Raw genomic sequence first — 17,266 nt, forward strand, 5'->3', positions numbered from 1 at the left:
TCGCCCAAGGGGGTTCGGATGAACCCCCTTCTATAAGGCTAGGTCCGCCACTGCTTGCTTGGTGTTTTACCCCTTTATTACTACATCCTTTTATAATGTATTAATTCTTACAATATCAATAAATAAGGTCAAATATAACACTACCCAACTCTCCCTTATTTAATACTTGTGATTGAAAAGGGAAATAGATAATAATGCAATCCTCAATCAGCTGTAAATAATAAAATTGATTGTATAGAATCATTTGATTCAAAAGAACTTGTTACGAATATTCATCATGTGATCTGAGTCATATACATATACGTCTACTCTTTAAGCCTCTGAAAAGTAAGGATTATTTGTATTTGGGTTATTGTCTCATGCTAAGACCTCACTAGCTAAAGCAGAATAATTAATTAAGTAATTTTTGCAGTCAACATCTTTTTGAAAAAGAAAAGATTATATTTCACATTTTCAAATGATGTAACATATCAGATGTCCTATAAGGCCAGCTATTCTTTTTGGGCTGGCTATTTAGTAAATAATCATTTTTTATTTCTTTTGCAATACATAGATTTTTAGACCACGATCTATAGATCTATTTTGACTAAACTGAAAATATTGTGGAAAAAAATGTAGTTTATACGATCTAAAAATTTGTAAGTTACTGTAAACATTAGACGACATTCTAATGTTTTGTACGTAAGATTAAGTAATATATAAGCAAATTTTAGAGTTTAGATCCAAGTGATCAATAATAAAGTCAAAAATTTCACTAAGGGGATTAGAAATATATGAAGAAGTAAATTTACGAAGAAGCAAATCGATATATGTTATGTATACATAAAATATAATTTTGACCTTATAAATAAAGTGTAACTTTCAAATAAAGAGGTTTAGGATGAACTCCTTTGCGACGCCTAACTCCGCCCATGCCGGAGTCTAACATTTTCCAAAAGAGTAACTAATATGTTTACATAAAATCTAAATAGTAGCCTAAAAAGAGATATTGCATAAATCAGCTGGTATACTGATTCTTGATCGAGTCTCAGTAATGTTAGAACAGAGGTTTGTTTATCATGGGCTAACAAAGTTATTAGCACAAATGTCCTTATTTTGGGCTGATCTTCAATTTTTGTCCCTCCTATCTCATTATTTTAGTTTTTATCCTCCAGCACTTAATTATCCCTCCAATTCCACCTAGCTTAGGTTTCTTCTCCAATTCATCTTCTTCCCCAACTGCATCCTTCTCTCCTCTTTCAAATTTCAAACCCAGGAGCTCCAAGTATCAACAATGGTGAATTTCAAATTTTACCCATGAAATAGAATCCTAAACTTTGAGTGATTGGAAGAACCGATTCTTGAGTTCCACATTTATTGGAGGGTCCTTAGCTCCTATCACTTTGACAATCTAAAGCCCTCATGTTCTCCAATCAAGTTCGAAAGGTGTCCAGATTATATGAAAAAAAAGTGCAATTATGCATCCAAAAGTAAGTTAACGTAGCTTAAAGAAAAGCAGTAACATAGGTTAGATGGTTCAGGTGGAGATCTCTGAGAAAAGAAAGACAACTATGATAAGAAAGGGTAATAACGAGGGTGGTATTATTTATCAGATGGCAGTTATTTTGGAAATCCGTTGCGGTAACTTAATTAATTTTGGAATATAAAGTTCGGTATTTAGGTCTAACTTTACTAACTTTGAAATATAAAGATAGATCTTAAGGTCTAACTTGTTTAATTTTAAAATTTAAAGTTAGACTGACTAACTTTGAAATATGAAGATAGGCTTTAAGGTCTAACTTTAGAATCTAAAGTTATGTCTTGCTTAATTTGATTAACTTTGGAATAAAGCTTAACTTGATTAACTTTGGAATATAAAGATAAGTCTTAAGGACTAATTTGACTAGCTTTGGAATTTAAAATTAGGCCTTAAGACCTAACTGACTAATTTTGAAATCTGAAGGCATTACTTGACTAATTTTGGAATATAAAAATAAGTCTTAAAACCTAACTTGACTAACTTTGAAATCTAAACTTATGCCTTAAAGTTTAACTTGACTAACTTTGAAATATAAAGATAGGCCTTAAGGTTTAACTTGACTAACTTATGGCTCCTTAAATGGTGTGAAAAAGGTTAATTAGACACGTATTTTGAACTGGAGGAGTAACATCTCTGTATCGTCTTAAACTCTTCAATCCCCTTGACATAGGAAAGCTTCTAGCTATAACGTTTTGCATTTTCTTCAAATCCCCTTGTTAAATTTTTTGAATCCCACGTAGGTGTCGAGCACATAATAGAAGGTGCACATTCTAGTGAATTAAATATTGTAGCTTCATGATATTATGATTATTTTTAAAGCTGGGCGTCACCTAACGAAGGACTTGTCCTTTATCTTGACTTGAAACCTGCAAGGCTCACGTAGATGGAGTAAAATCTTGGTAACATTAATATAGTAAATAAGTTTTAACACTTCATGCCATCAACGTCAAGATTGCATCAACTATGTCATACCAAGAGATAAAACAAAGAAGTCAAAATATTACTATATTGAAGATTACGCCTGAATCAAGTATAATACTACGAACATCTAAAATTAGGACTAGGAACCATCATATTTTATTTGATGCTTGCCAGAGGGGTATAATGATACAATCATTTGGGCTTACTTCTTGTTTCTTCTATATGATCATGTTAATAAAAAAGGTTGTACAAATGTGATCAAGTTCTAATTTCCAAACTCCTCTGCTTGAAAAACATAACCTTTACAAAACAACGAAAAAGAATTACAGAAAAGTAAGATGAACAAAAAGTTTTAAAAGAAGGTAAAATACTAATGAGTATTATAAACAGATAATACTTCCAAGCACAAAAGGTTCTTAGGCCTTTGAGAATGCTTGAATGAACACTAGCTGATATTACTATCTTCCTGACATGAGATGGACGAGGCCTTGGTTTTCATAAAAGGAGCCAATATCCCAATCTTCAGTTGAGGATGATAGAGTCATTAAAGCTACAACAATGGACCTCATGCTAGGTCTCAACTGAGGATTTTCATGTGTGCAAGCCTAGGCAAGCTGAGCTACCTGCAAATAAATAACCAACTAATTTACACGAGCGAAATAACGTTCATTTTTTTTACAAGAATAACAATGACCCTTTACCTTGCAGACTGAACATAGCGGATAGTCATCTCCGAGATTGGGATCAACCACTTTGCATAACCCTTCCCTAGCACCACTCTGCTGAAGAACATCCTCAAACTGCAAAATATTTTTTGAAATAAAACAATTCTCTTAGTGGTTTGGAGGCTGGAATTTTTTATGTAAAACAAGATGGTGAAAGGCGTACCAATGCAAGAAGTCCCTTTGACTCTGTTATAACTTCATGTGTCTTGACAATAGCTTCTTTAGCAGATATTAGCTCATAAAGTGACCATCTTAATAGAGAGTATGAAAACTTTCTGGTTCATATGAACTAATATCAAGAGACAGCAAAATGTCAAGCCAAATAATTGTAGTCCTCAAGTCAAGAGATACCTCTAATATGACACTGCCACACTCATAAAGCCATTGATAAGGAAACTGGAGCAGAAGGCCCACTAATGCATCCAACCAAAGAAAAAGAATAAGACTATAAGCATGTTTGAGACATTCTAGACGTGTTAAATTGATACGTCTACAACATTAACTTTATTTTTGAATCATACATTCATAAAACAAAGTGTTTTGTGTATTTAGTAATTGTCAATGGACAACTGCACCTTGACCGTTATGACTTATGAGTATATGAAAACATAGTATTTCTTATTTATGCTCCTTGTCCTCGCCAAGTCGCGTAATCGTCTTCCAAATTTGGTACTTAACAGTCAAAAATCATCCTATTCCTTTTTTTATATAACCATGGTGTCCGGATCAACTTGCGTACACCTCAATTACTTCCATTCCACGGATACCTGCTAACCTCCTACTACCACATGTACTGGGTAACTCTGTCCGCCAAGGCTTGGACAGATGAAAAAAAATTACCCAGCGTCTTTTTTCCGTGGGGATTTGAACCTGAGACCTCATGATTCTCAACCTACTTCATTGACCACTAGGCCACCCCTTGGGTGGTAGTACTCATTCGAAAATCATTCTATTTTTGTCGTTACCAACAAAAAAGGGTGCTAGTACCAGGGTTATCAAGAATAGGGGACCATGAAAATGTTGCATGAGGTGCCCTTTCCTTTTTTCTTTTTTTGATGAATAAGAAGCTCAGAATCTATCCTGCTTCAAAAACCACAAAAAAAGAGCAAGAGATCTACAGATAACTCAAAAAGATGTTACCAACTATACAGAAAACCATGAAATACACATTTACTTCCTTCAATGCCCTCTGAAGTAAAAACACTTCTTCATGAACCACAGATACAGATCTTTACATCGATAGAAGAGTATGCTCTGACTCTTGTGATTTAAACACATTGTAAAAGCCTGACATGTTCCCAACTCTTACTTGTAGAGTTATGACATCATGCTTACTTCCTTTCTTGTTTGGCTTAACAGTTTCTAGTAACAGTGTCCAGGATCATCAAGATCAAGAATTGGCTTTGGGTACTTGCATCCAATATCCTAATCCATTAGCCCTTTCAATATTGAAGCTCAAGTTCCATAATTCCATTAAATGACGACCGATTTCAAAGCTCGAACCAACTTTGAATACAACAAATAGCTTCATAGGAAAAAATCTGTAGCATTCTAATCGAAAGGAAGAAGATTGCTATCAACCAGACGAAGATGAAACAAGCAGCTCTATCTAAATCAAACAAATCAGGTTCACTTGATTATTGCGGATAATTACTAGCTGGAAATCATGCCGTGCATATAGCTATGTAAATAGCAAGTCAAAGAAGCAGATTATCAATAGAAAATATCGTACTCCCACACCATTTATTATTGAAAACTTCTACGCATATACTGCTCACTATAAGGTAAGATCCTATTACTATTCTTTTCATTAGTTTGACATGAATCACTCACAGCCCTTCTACTGTCCAACTTATATGGGGAGGTATAACTCTTTGAAGTAGATTATCCATTATAAGTCCACTCAATCATGCAAACAGTGGGCTCTTAGATAGATCCGAAGCCACACTTATTATGACATAATTCTGACCACAATTTTCAAGAGTCTTCCTTCCTTTCTAAAACTCTATGCCAATCAAAGTACACTATATAAATTGAAACCAAGGGAGTAAAATGGAGCCACCCCCCACCCCCCACCCCACCCCAACAAAGCATCTCATTTCTTCCAAAAGCCTAGACATCAACTTTAGGGGAAACATCACCATACTGAGCATACCTATTTGCAAGGCCCTTTTAAACAGGAACTACAAAATAATAAAAAGGAAAGTCCAATGCACAAACAGATCAGTAAATTTCATATGGATAACTATGCTATGTGAATCACAGTGCTTGATATCAGTATTTTCCAGGTGATAGAATATGGCAACATAAAATATCCGCATTTAATTGCTACTAGGGAGGTTCTGAATACCATCTTAGTAACCGCTGGATATTTTAGCCGATAGAGGTACTATTGATGACATCTGCAGATATCATCGTGACATACAGAATCTGGAAACACAGGTATACAAAACGACCTAATGCCACTAGGAATCAGATGCTTACTCTGGAGGCATGTAACCAAAAGTACCCACAAGTCGTGTATGAAAAGAGGTACTTCCAACTTCAGTTAGCTTTGTAAGTCCAAAGTCGGCTACCTGCAAAAGATAAAGATCATTTATATGCTAAGCATTTGATTTTTGGTTTAAAAACCACAAGTTTCACAACCTTTGCATGAAAGCCTTTGTCAATCAAAATATTAGCGGATTTTATTGCGGTGGATATATAAAGGAACAGTATGCTCATGGATGTATTCGATTCCTTTAGCTGCATCAAGAGCAATTTGCACCCTGGTAGACCACGACAATGGATTCTGGCCTGAAAGTCAAAGGTCGAGATGGATTTAGAAGAGAGTGAAAAATTCAGCAGAGTGATTTTAGTACATGGTTTACACAGCATTTCACAAAAGTAGTAGAATTTCACTTACCTGATCCACGCAAGTGTTCACCAAGGTTTCCATTTTCAATGTACTCGTAAACTAACTTTGGAATATAAAGATAGGCCTTAAGGCCTACCTTGACTAACTTTGAATATAAAGTTATGCCTTAAGGCCTACCTTGACTAACTTTGAATATAAAGTTATGCCTTAAGGCCTAACTTGACTAACTTTGGAATCTAAAGTTAGGCCTAACTTAACTAACTTTGGAATATAAAGATATGTCTCAAGGCCTAACTTCATTAACTTTGGAATTTAAAGTTAGGCCTCAAGACCTAACTTGACTAACTTTGAAATATAAAGATAGGCCTTAAGACTAACTTGACTAATTTTGGAATCTAAAGACAGGCCTTAAGGCCTAATTTGACTAACTTTGGAATATAAAGATATGCCTCAAGGCCTAACTTCACTAACTTTGGAATCTAAAGTTAGGCCTCAAGGCTTAACTTGACTAACTTTGAAATATAAAGACAGACCTTAAGACCTAACTTGACTAACTTTAGAATCTAAAATTATGCCTTAAGATTAAGGCCTAACTTGACTAAATTTGAAATATAAAGTTAGGCCTTAAAGCCTGACTTAACTAACTTTGAAATCTAAAGTTATGCTTAAGGCCTAACTTGACTAACTTTGGAATCTAAAGTTATGCCTTAAGGTTAAAGCCTACCTTGACTAAATTTGGAATATAAAGTTATGTCTTAAGGCCTAACTTGACTAACATTGGAATCTAAAGTTATGTCTTAAGACCTAACTTGACTAACTTTAGAATATAAATTTAGGCCTTAAGGCAAAACTTCCTATTATATACACTTACAAGTCTTGCCCAATAAGGCAAACTTAGTTTGATGATTGTTCAATTTATTTTTTATGTAAAAATTCAACTAGGTTTGCCTCGAGGCAAAACTGCCAATTATATTGCAAAGCCTCATAAAATTTCAAACCGGAGAAAAATCTTCTGGAATTTGCAGTGAATTTGCCATTTTCCTTCAAATTCGTATTGATTTTGGTATTTGTTCGGACCTTTTCTAATTTCAGCTAATTCTCAGAAGAGCTGAATGTAAAATTTGTCTGAAATTTTCAGATCACGGTGGTTTGATTCAGTCATCTAACAATGTCTTGTTCATCGTCGTTATCGACATCCGAGGATGAAGATGAGGGATTCGATTCTTACCATAAAGGAGGATTCCAACAATCTGCATAAACTTTATACTACTTGAACAACATCGCGAGTGTTGATCTGAGGAATATAAAGAATTACAAGTGAAAAACAACATCAATTTGAAGAATCATCCTTGTCCAGCTGCTGCTAAACCTAAACTAACAGAAAGAAGTAAAATGGATAATTAACACGGGTTTATTATTTCTACTGCATTCTTGCATAGAATTACTACAAAGAGAAAAGAATTGATTAAGCACCAATTAACCATCTTTCAACAAAATGATAAAATGAACTGGGACAAAGCCAGTTACTTTGATAAACATAAAAACCCACATGGGAAATGAATAATCCAAATAAAAAACAAATCATCAAAAAAGAAAAAACTCAACTTTCATATGATAAGAGCAACACTAATTTTTAAACAGAAAAGGGCCAAATATACCCCTGTACTATCGAAAAAGGGTCAAATATACCCGTCGTTATACTTTGGGTCCAAATATACCCCTACAATTATACTTTGGTTAAAGTTGACAAAAGTTAATATTTTTAATGAAGAAAATGTCATGTGCCATGGCACCCCATTATCCAAATCCAATTTTAACCCTCCTCCTTCCACGTCATCTTTCACCATTTGCACCTCCCCCTCCACCACTATACCCACCACCATTTTCACAAGCTCGAAAGGTGGAAGAAATCAAAATGCTTCAAATTAATTTCTTGATTTTCTTTTTAACTAATAATTTTTATTTATTTACAATTATATTAACATATCAAGTTTAGATTTTTTAAATATACTTTGAAAAGTGCTCTTATGAGTTAACGTGGATTACATACTTAGCTCTTATGTGTCGGAACGAGTGTATATCGAATTAGGAAGCGAATATTTAATTTTGCTGGATATATCCGTTTCACCAGAATGGAAATGGATTGGGTTTAGCAGTCAGTGATAACGTGTTAATTGCGCTAATCTTGTTCCTTAAAAGTATTTTACGAACATTATTGGTAAGTCTCCCATTTTGACGCTCCATTCGCTGCAAGCAATCACCAAATCCCACTTCTGCATGCATTTATTCTTCTCTTCTTTAGCTCTATTCAACTCACCTCGTTTGTTGACTCAGTGATTGCTTCAAATGACTCATCCCAATTAACTATATTTTTAACTAATAAGTTTTATTCTAAAAGGGGTTTTTCAAGAATTATTTGTAAAAATGGTGATGGGTATAGTGCAAATGGTGAAACATGACCTGAAAGGAGGGAGGGTTAAAATTGAATTTAGATAATGAAGGTGACATGTCACATGACATTATTTTTATTAAAAATATTAACTTTTGTCAACTTTAATAACTGTAGGGGTATATTTAAATTCAAAGTATAACGAGGGTATATTTAACCCTTTTTTCAATAGTACAAGGGTATATTTGATCTTTACCGATTTTTAAAAAAATAAAAAGAATCTTAACGTACAAATATAAGCAAAAATAAACAAAATATACAATGGTTTAAGGAAAACCTGGTTAAGATCGAGAGAGAATCTCGATTACTAACAGCAGCATGAAAGCGGAAATGAGGGAACGCGTGTGAGGATTGTTTTTCGGTTTAAGGACATTTTGGTCAGACAATATTCCTCAAAATGAAAGGAAGGACAAAATCTAAAGATCAGCCCATTTGAAGGATAAAAATTAAAGACCGGCTCATTTGAAGGACAAACCGTGCAGTTTTTTGAAGATATAACCGATTAGGTTCCAAGGGCTTGTCCATTTTTACGAAGATCCATGGAAGAAATTGCACGGTTTGACCTTTAATTGGTCCAGTCTTTAATTTTTGGCCTTCAAATAGGCTGATTTTAAATTTTTGTCCTTTGAAATTGAACCTATGCCTAGTGGGGAATAAGTTCACTTAAGTTTTCTAAGAGTGCAGGGCATAACTTAGTAGATATAAACTTATGACCCACAAAAAAATTGTTTGCCTTGAGGGACAAAAACTAAAGACTAGCACAAAATAGAGGCAAATCTTCTTTTGGGGTGGTCTTTAACTTTTGTCCCTCAAATTGGTGGTCTTTAATTCGAACCCCTGCTCAGTCAAAAATTTTAAAAAAATCACAAGGCAGAGTTTGAATTTCGCTCTGTCCACTCTGGCAAACTTTGCCTTGAGGCATATATTTTTTTTTTTTTACTTTTCAAGACAAACTTTTAGTTATGCCTTAAGGAAAAGTTCCGCCTTATGGGGCATACTTTTAGTTATGTCTTAACTAAAAGTGTGCCCTATAAGACATAATTAAAAGTATGCCCCATAAGGCGGAACTTTTCCTTAAGGCATAACTAAAAGTTTGCCTTATAAGGCAAAGTCTATGTCTTAAGGAAAAGTTCTGTCTTATGGGGCATACTTTTGGCTATGTCTTAACTAAAAGTCTGCCCCATAAGGCATAACTAAACTATGCCTTAAGGAAAAGTTCTACCTTATGGGCAGACTTTTAGTTATGTCGGATCCGGCATAACTTTAGTTTTTCCTTAAGGCGTGTATGCCGGATCCGACATACAATCCCTCAGCCCTGCCTTACGAAATTATTTTTTTATTTTATGCCTGAGCAGAGATTCGAACCCAGAATCTCAGGTATTCGCCCACCTTTCCAAGCGAAGGGCAAAACTTAAAGATCACAAATATGAGGAATAAAATTTAAAGACCAAAAATACGAGGGAAAAAAATTAAAGACCTCCCCAAAAGAAGGACAATCTGGCTTGTTCATGGACAAAACTTCAAATTTAATAAACTTTATACCATGGGCAATATCCTTTATTTTTTACCTTATAGGTATGCCCATGACGCAAGCGCGTGTCAAAAATTAAGAACCACACATTTTCAAGGTCATTGAGATTAATTTACATATATTCCAATTTAACCGATTGAGTTCCATGTGCTTGTCCCATTTTTCAATTTTCTCATGAGTTGTTGGTTAATATGTTTTGAAAAAAAAACATTTGAATTTTTTTTGAAAAAAAAATGAGAAAATGACTTTCTTGATAAGAGTAAGAAAACAAGTTTTATAAGTGGCATTAATTCACGTTGATTATCTTATCTCCAACCCCCTTACCGCACAACTCAACCGTACCCCCACCCCCAACCCATCCCGCCTTATAATATTTGCCTAGATTATATATAATTTTTTGCGACAAGTATTTTCTTCTTATTTACCCATACCAAAAAGATAAACAAGAAAATCACATAATACCAAAACATTTTCTGTGAAAAGTTCGTCATACCAAACACACTCCAAAGCTAGAATCTGTTCATTTGGCGATAGATTCATTAGATTGGTCAAGATTGTGTAGACTGGGTATAACTCATTTATATTGTTGTCCCAAAAGATTTTGATGGCTATCTTTGAGTGCTAATTGAATGTGATTATGGGAAATCAGGTGGGTATCGATCTTTAATTCCAGTTGACCTATAGAGTAAAGAAAGGGAACAATACTTCAGCTATAAAACAATTATTCAAGTACTTGAAAGGAAGAATTGAATGGAGTCCACTATTATATGCTTATTCGTGTCTGTTCAATCTCCAATTGGTATATTCTATCTGGCCATTAACATTTGTTTAGTATTTTTTAAGTTGCAACAAGCAATAGAGAACTTATGATTCATATGTTGTTAATGATTAAATAAGTAATAATTTATAATTACACCCGAGCATAAAAAATGCACCAAATGCTTGTTGTGGTATAAACAATATATGTAGTAACTTATTTTAAAGTTATATATGCTTGCCAGAAATAATTGCGGTTAGTGAATTAGTAAACTAAATTACGAGAGAATCCAAGAAAAATAAAAGAGGTAGAGACAGCAACATACCATTTGAACTAATTAAAACAAAGGAAATCTTAAAGGGTCAAATTAGGCAAATATGCTTGTTATCATGATTCATTTAACAGTGGCTTTTTACTGCCGTCTTGCCACTTAACTAATCGATTTTTTGCTTTCTCCACCTGAAAAAAGAAAGAGAGCTAGATTGGTCAGAACCGATTTTCATAGTCATTTTTTTTTCTTCGTTGTTTTCAAAAATAAAGATTTGGCTGAAAACTATGGCATTATGACCGCACTTCAAGAGTACTCTTGGATCATGCATATGAAGTACAAACTAGAAAATTGAGCCAAAACATAAGAAGGTAAACAAATGAAGCTGATTTTAACAGAAAACTAAATGTTCTAGAGCATTAAAATTATTTTGTATAACCATATGTTTGGTATCCACTCGCCCCAGCTAATTTGAATTCATGCCGCCTTCCTGTGATTACTATTAGAATTTAGAACACAAGTTAAAAAACTAAATCCACAACACAAGCACCTTTTAATTTTTATTTACTAGTTTTGAAGTCTTCATCTCTTCCGGCCTTAAATATTTGAATATTGCCACTAAAATATTTAAAAGATACTTGAAATATAATTGCCTAATAATGATACTAGCATCTTTTTATGGATGAAATGTTGTATATCGATCGTTAATGTCTAAGTATCCTGACTTTTCCTCTTTCGAGAGGCAAGTGTTAGTTTAACCTGAGATTTTAGGATCAGTCCTGAATATGAAATCCTCTTTACTAGGGAGCACTTTATCCTCTCAATGCGAATTCTGATATAATCGGGTCCTAATATAAATACACCAGACAACCTGTAAAAAAATGGAAAAAAGAGAGAGAAAGACTCTGCATTTGTAGAAAACGCACCTCTTTGTCCCAATTGGTTCTAAAAGTGGCCCATACCAAGATAAGAGTTTGCATGGCTGTTCCACCAAACATGCCCAGCCATAATCCCTACATATTAACCCAAATTAAGTAAACAAACTTGTTTTTATTTTAATTGAAACTAAAATCTCAATAACCTTTTATTCATTCTTCCAAATGAATTTATTAAAGAAGTGAATATCGAAGATCACATGATTAAAAAGGACAAACATCTCAAGGAAAACAAAAAAACAAAGTAAAGTGGGGAAAAGTTGAGAGAAGAATATACCTTAGCTTCGAGTTTGAACTTGAAGCCAAGAAGAATACCCAAGGGAATGCCAACAACGTAGTAACATCCAACGTTAACGTATGCCACAAATCCTTGCCATCCACACCCAACAGCCACTCCTTCAAAATATGCATTTTTCATATCATTAATCAACATCCATGCATGTATCCCCCAACATAATTTTGTTCTTCTGATAAATATAATGGAAAATTATATCACTGATGTAACATTCCGATGATGGGAAGCACGAATTAGTTGTAAACTCGCCGTTAAATAGCCCATAGCTAACAAGATTTGTTGATAATTAATAAGATTAGTGACCGACTTTTATTGTTTAGAGATAAGAGTTGTCGTCGCTGATTTTTTTTTTTTTTTTTTTTGGTGTTGTGACCCATTTTGTAACTAATTGTTTGTACCAATATTTCATCTACATCATCATTTTCTTTGTACCAAAAGAATGAAATACTCCCTCTGTCTCAAGTTATTCGTAGTATTTCTTTTTACACTCTTCTTGGAAAAATATGAATTAATTAAAAATCACGATAATAAATTTGAGAAGGGGGGAGTATAATTGAAAAGATTTTTTCAATACAACTAATATCCAGCACTCTCCTGATTTGTCTCGTAAATAGTCTTTAAGCTAAGAGAAACACATAGTTTATTGTCCTGTTCTTCTTATCAATCAAAATTTAAAAACTATGTTTAGCATGTCCAAACAAAAGTCACATGCAAGTGTTCTGATTGAATTTCTCTTTTCTATAGAATACTTGCTCGGTCTTCTCTAATGGTTTGTCCTTGTATGTGTGCTTCAAATATCTAAGGTAGTTTTTGCTTGGATATTTGCGAAAAAATGTGCAAACTCTATTTGTTGAATTGTTATTATAGATCAAGTTTAACTTTTTAGATTTAAAAATGGTTCCTAAGTACCGAGATTTCTAGTTTTAAAACAATGTTAAAGATATCCCAAGAGTTTATACATTTAAACTAAACATATAAAGTGAATCTAGATATATACATTCTACGATATATCAAATCTTAAGATACAAAAAAGAAGGTTAATTTCATACATGATCTTACTTTACTGCGCGCTAAAGCCATTAAACAATTTCTCGTGAGTAAAAAAAAAATTGTCCGATTTTATCTAGTAATCACGAAAGTCATTATTTTAACCAAAAAGTCACCGAATTTTGCTTAATAAAAGTTGAGTAATCATTCGCGAAATTAACCCCAAAATGGAAGACTCACCAGATAAAACAGGCTGAATGCCATTAAGAATTATAGAGGCAGCTAAGAGTGGTGCAAGTTCTGAAGATGCTTTAGCAATGGTTTCGCCCCCCGTGAATGCATAACTCATCACATCGCGAAGCATCATCACGATTATGGCAATGACTACAGAAATCGCGAACGAGCTTAATGTCACCACCAAAACTGAAAATGAGGCTGATTTTGGATGCCCAGCTCCCAACTCATTGCTCACCCTGACACTGCAATGTTTTAAAAAACTGGAGTTTGTCATTTTCTCAAACAATTTGAAACAAATTTTAGTGTGTTTATCATGAAAAATTGACAGAATTATGTACTAGTTCAGTAATAAACCGCTAACCTTGCTGCTGCATTGAACCCAACAGATATCATGAACACCCATCCAAGAATTGTGTTACTGCAAACAAATTCCATCATCAACTGCACATTAACATAGGAAGGAAAAAAATGCAGAGGTGACTAATTTATAGTAATGAAATATTCACTCACCAAACAGCTAGAGAGTCTAATGCCACTTCAGGATTTGGAAGCAAACCAGCAACTAAAACCAAAATCTGAAAATACCATGTCTCCAAACACAACATAACAGATGAAGCAGCTGACAACTTAAAGAAATCCCACAGCCCGGAAAATGCTTGCGAACTAAATCCGTTCCATGTTTTCTTACATTTATCACTCCACAATATGTACACAAATTGTGCAATGACTACTATCCACCACGAAATACTTAGAACCAATGCTCCTCCAAACAATCCCCACTCAAATACATAAAGTACAATCCATGTTAGGAAAAGATGGAGGACTAACGCTGCTGCAGCTATATATGCACTAGGATTTACAATGCTCTGAGCTTGTAAGAACTTTTGAATGGGGAAATTGGCGGCGTAAGCAAATATTTGAGGAATTAGACCATAAACGAATAATGCAGCTGCTGATGCAACTTTCTCTGATTCTCCTAATAAGATTAAAATTGGCTTTGAAAATAAGTAAGCCACCATGATCGGTATTCCAGATAACATAAGGAGAATTGTCGATCTTTGAAGATATATTCCCAGTGTTTCATACTTGTGAGCTCCATATGCCTGCCCACATAGTGTCTCCACTGCACTCCCCATTCCTAGCTGCTCCAGTAAAATTTACAATTAGCAAATAATATTTACAAGCATTACCGTTCCTGCATTAAAATTGAAAATGCTTACATGAAACTTGAGCAATCCAAAGAAGATCTGCTCATTTGAAAATAAACACTTCTCAAATTAAGCAAATTTCGAAAGCTTGACCAAACTGACTATACATTTCCTTGTTCTTTTTTTTTTTCTTTTTTCGGTAGATTTATATTTACTACCAAAAAAAGAACAACAAGGAAAGGTATATTTACTACCGAAATTTGCTTAATTTGAAAAGTGTTTTTTTTTCTTTTTTCAGAAGTGCTTTTCGAAAATTACTTTTGGAGAGTAAAAGCACTCATTTTTAACCTAAACCTGGGCCAAACCTCTTAGTATTCCTACTGCAATTTGCATAAGTTTAGACAATCAAGTGAGTAAAATAATACTCTGTTCCAGGAAAAAATGATTGATTCAGTTTGTAGCAAATCACACTAGTATCACGTAAAATAGAACAGATACATTTAAGACACAAACCTTAACAGGATGGGTGCTAGAAAATATTTTTGAAACAGAAATTTCTTAATTTGCAAAAAAAAAAAAAAAAAAAAAAAATGAATTGACTCCCTTAACGGACAAATTTACAAAACAAGGTGATAGAAAAATTACCATGACGCCATAAGCCAAGAGTTGAATACCTTCATTGCCAAGTGAAGCAGCAGCGAGTTCAAGATTACCAAGATGACCACAGAATATTTGGGTAGACATAGAAGTGATATTATTGAGCAAATAAACAATGATTGCTGGAGCTGCTAGGCGAAAGAGGTTTCTAAATTCCACAACAGAGGCCTGTCCAAGCCTCTGAAAATGGGACAAGCTTGTGTCGGACAATATGTCTTCAAGCTCAGAGCTTACATTTTCCACTGCAATTACTGGTTCTTTTGGCTCTAGCAGAGGTTCACTTGGCCCATTTTCTTGAAAACATTCATCCATGCTTTGTCTTCGCTACTATACTATAGCCCCAAGCTTAGATTTGGAGTGTACAAAAGTTAATGAACCATAATTCATAACCATACCGACATTAAAGTCAAAAGGAGAGTCATTGAATTAACAGTCATAGTTAAAATTATTGTACTATCTAATTTAAATTTTTTTTTTTTTTTTTTTAATATTGGACATGCACTGAACACGCTGGCTGCTCAGGCAATGTGACAGATGAAAGAAAAAGGATATGTGCCAAAAGAATAACGACAATCATGCTTGCCCCCATTTTAAAGCCACCTTTTAATTTTAATTCCAAGGATTATTATTCCCACACACTTTAATACCAAGTGATAACATTAATTATCCCCTCACACACATATAATTTCAAAATCATCATCTCCTCCTTGCTTGTAATTAGGGAAAAATACAAGGGAAAGAAAATTAAAAGAAAAGATCAATGCAATAAGTTCTCAAACTCATTATAAATGTAGGAAAATGTCTATAACAGCAAAGACTCAAGGCGCATTTCCTTGAGTTAGACCATTCCCTTATTTTAACAAGAAGGCGAATGCAATAGAAGAAAATAAAGAAAAATACCATTTATACAGCGGAAAGGTATACAATACAAGTAGAGTTTTATTTTCTATGGGAAAAAGGTGCAAATATACTCCTCAACTTTGTGATTTAAAGCAGATATACCCTTAGTTAAAAAAGTGGTGCATATATATCCCTGCCGTTATACAAACGGTACAAATATATCCTTTTCGCAATGAATTTTTTTTAAGAAAAACATTTAGCTTATTATTTAATTTTTTAAAAATGCCACGTGGCATTAAAAAATATCTACTAATTTTTTTAAAGCCACGTGGTAATTTTTTTTCTAGTAGGTTGGGTCGGGTTCGTTTAAGAAAAAATGGGTAGGCTTATTATTTTTAAAGTCACAGAGGTATTTTTTTAAATGAACCAAACCCGATCCACTAGGAAAAAAAATTACTGCGTGGCTATAAAAAAATAAATCTATTCAGAAAAATTGGTAAGACTTATTTGTTTAAAGGCACGTGACATTTTTTTAATTAAAAAAAAAAGCTAAATGATTTTTAAAAAAATTCTGTCAGCGAAAAGAGTGTATTTGCACCATTTGTGTAATGACAAGGGTATATTTGCACCATTTGTGTAACGGTAGGAGTATATATGCACCACTTTTTAAACGAGAGGTATCTGCTCTAAATCACAAAGTTATGCATATTTACACCTTTGTCCTTTTATAATTGACTATATGAATCCTTTTAAAATGAGGAAAACAACAAGAGATGTTGAACAGAAGAAGAGTACCTCCTTGATTATTGTGTTCTCCAGTTCAACTTGGCGCTTCTTGTTGTTTGAAAAGAAGAAGACATCGACGAAATTAACCTAATTGCAACAGCCATTTGCCTTTTTTAAAACTAGCCGCTTTGCACCTCGATATTCTTTTTTTCTATATAAAAATGATGCCATAGTAACGGTTCGTACCCGTAATTTGACTCGTGTATGTCGATTTGTTATTTAATTATCGAATCAATCAACAACCCTAAAGATGCGCAATATTTGACCGCGGTACAGGGGCGGAGGGAGGAAGGGCGAAGGGGGATCCGAACCCCCTTCGGTGAAAAATTATACTGTTTATATATGATTAAAATT

The 17,266-nt window shown here is 33.9% G+C and overlaps 1 protein-coding gene and 1 long non-coding RNA gene across 5 annotated transcripts; both read right to left on the bottom strand.

Moving 5' to 3' along the window:
• Window positions 1-2,573: 2,573 nt before the first annotated feature.
• LOC132624943 (uncharacterized) lies at window positions 2,574-8,913 on the bottom strand. 2 transcript variants are annotated; one of them, XR_009576577.1, is made up of 6 exons: window positions 8,749-8,913; window positions 5,812-5,961; window positions 5,650-5,741; window positions 3,329-3,454; window positions 3,142-3,240; window positions 2,574-3,063 (listed from the first exon to the last, which is right to left on the bottom strand). It is a non-coding gene; the product is annotated as an uncharacterized LOC132624943 (long non-coding RNA). The 2 variants fall into 2 exon arrangements; XR_009576576.1 differs by lacking the exon at window positions 8,749-8,913 and adding an exon at window positions 7,251-7,862.
• A 2,083-nt stretch (window positions 8,914-10,996) lies between these two features.
• Window positions 10,997-17,023, bottom strand: LOC132621111 (protein DETOXIFICATION 40-like). Of its 3 annotated transcripts, XM_060335262.1 has the most exons (8): window positions 16,922-17,023; window positions 15,275-15,631; window positions 13,992-14,623; window positions 13,843-13,899; window positions 13,485-13,723; window positions 12,240-12,358; window positions 11,954-12,040; window positions 10,997-11,218 (listed from the first exon to the last, which is right to left on the bottom strand). In XM_060335262.1, exons 2-8 carry the CDS (start codon window positions 15,596-15,598, stop codon window positions 11,147-11,149), a joined length of 1,530 nt encoding a protein of 509 aa, XP_060191245.1. In that variant the 5' UTR covers window positions 15,599-15,631; window positions 16,922-17,023; the 3' UTR covers window positions 10,997-11,146. The 3 variants fall into 3 exon arrangements, with proteins under 3 accessions (XP_060191245.1, XP_060191244.1, XP_060191246.1); XM_060335261.1 differs by lacking the exon at window positions 16,922-17,023 and having other exon boundaries at window positions 15,275-16,102; XM_060335263.1 differs by lacking the exon at window positions 16,922-17,023 and having other exon boundaries at window positions 15,304-15,442.
• Between the last annotated feature and the right edge of the window lie 243 nt (window positions 17,024-17,266).

This window comes from Lycium barbarum, chromosome 12 (genome assembly GCF_019175385.1).
Source record: "Lycium barbarum isolate Lr01 chromosome 12, ASM1917538v2, whole genome shotgun sequence".
Taxonomy (NCBI): domain Eukaryota; kingdom Viridiplantae; phylum Streptophyta; class Magnoliopsida; order Solanales; family Solanaceae; genus Lycium; species Lycium barbarum.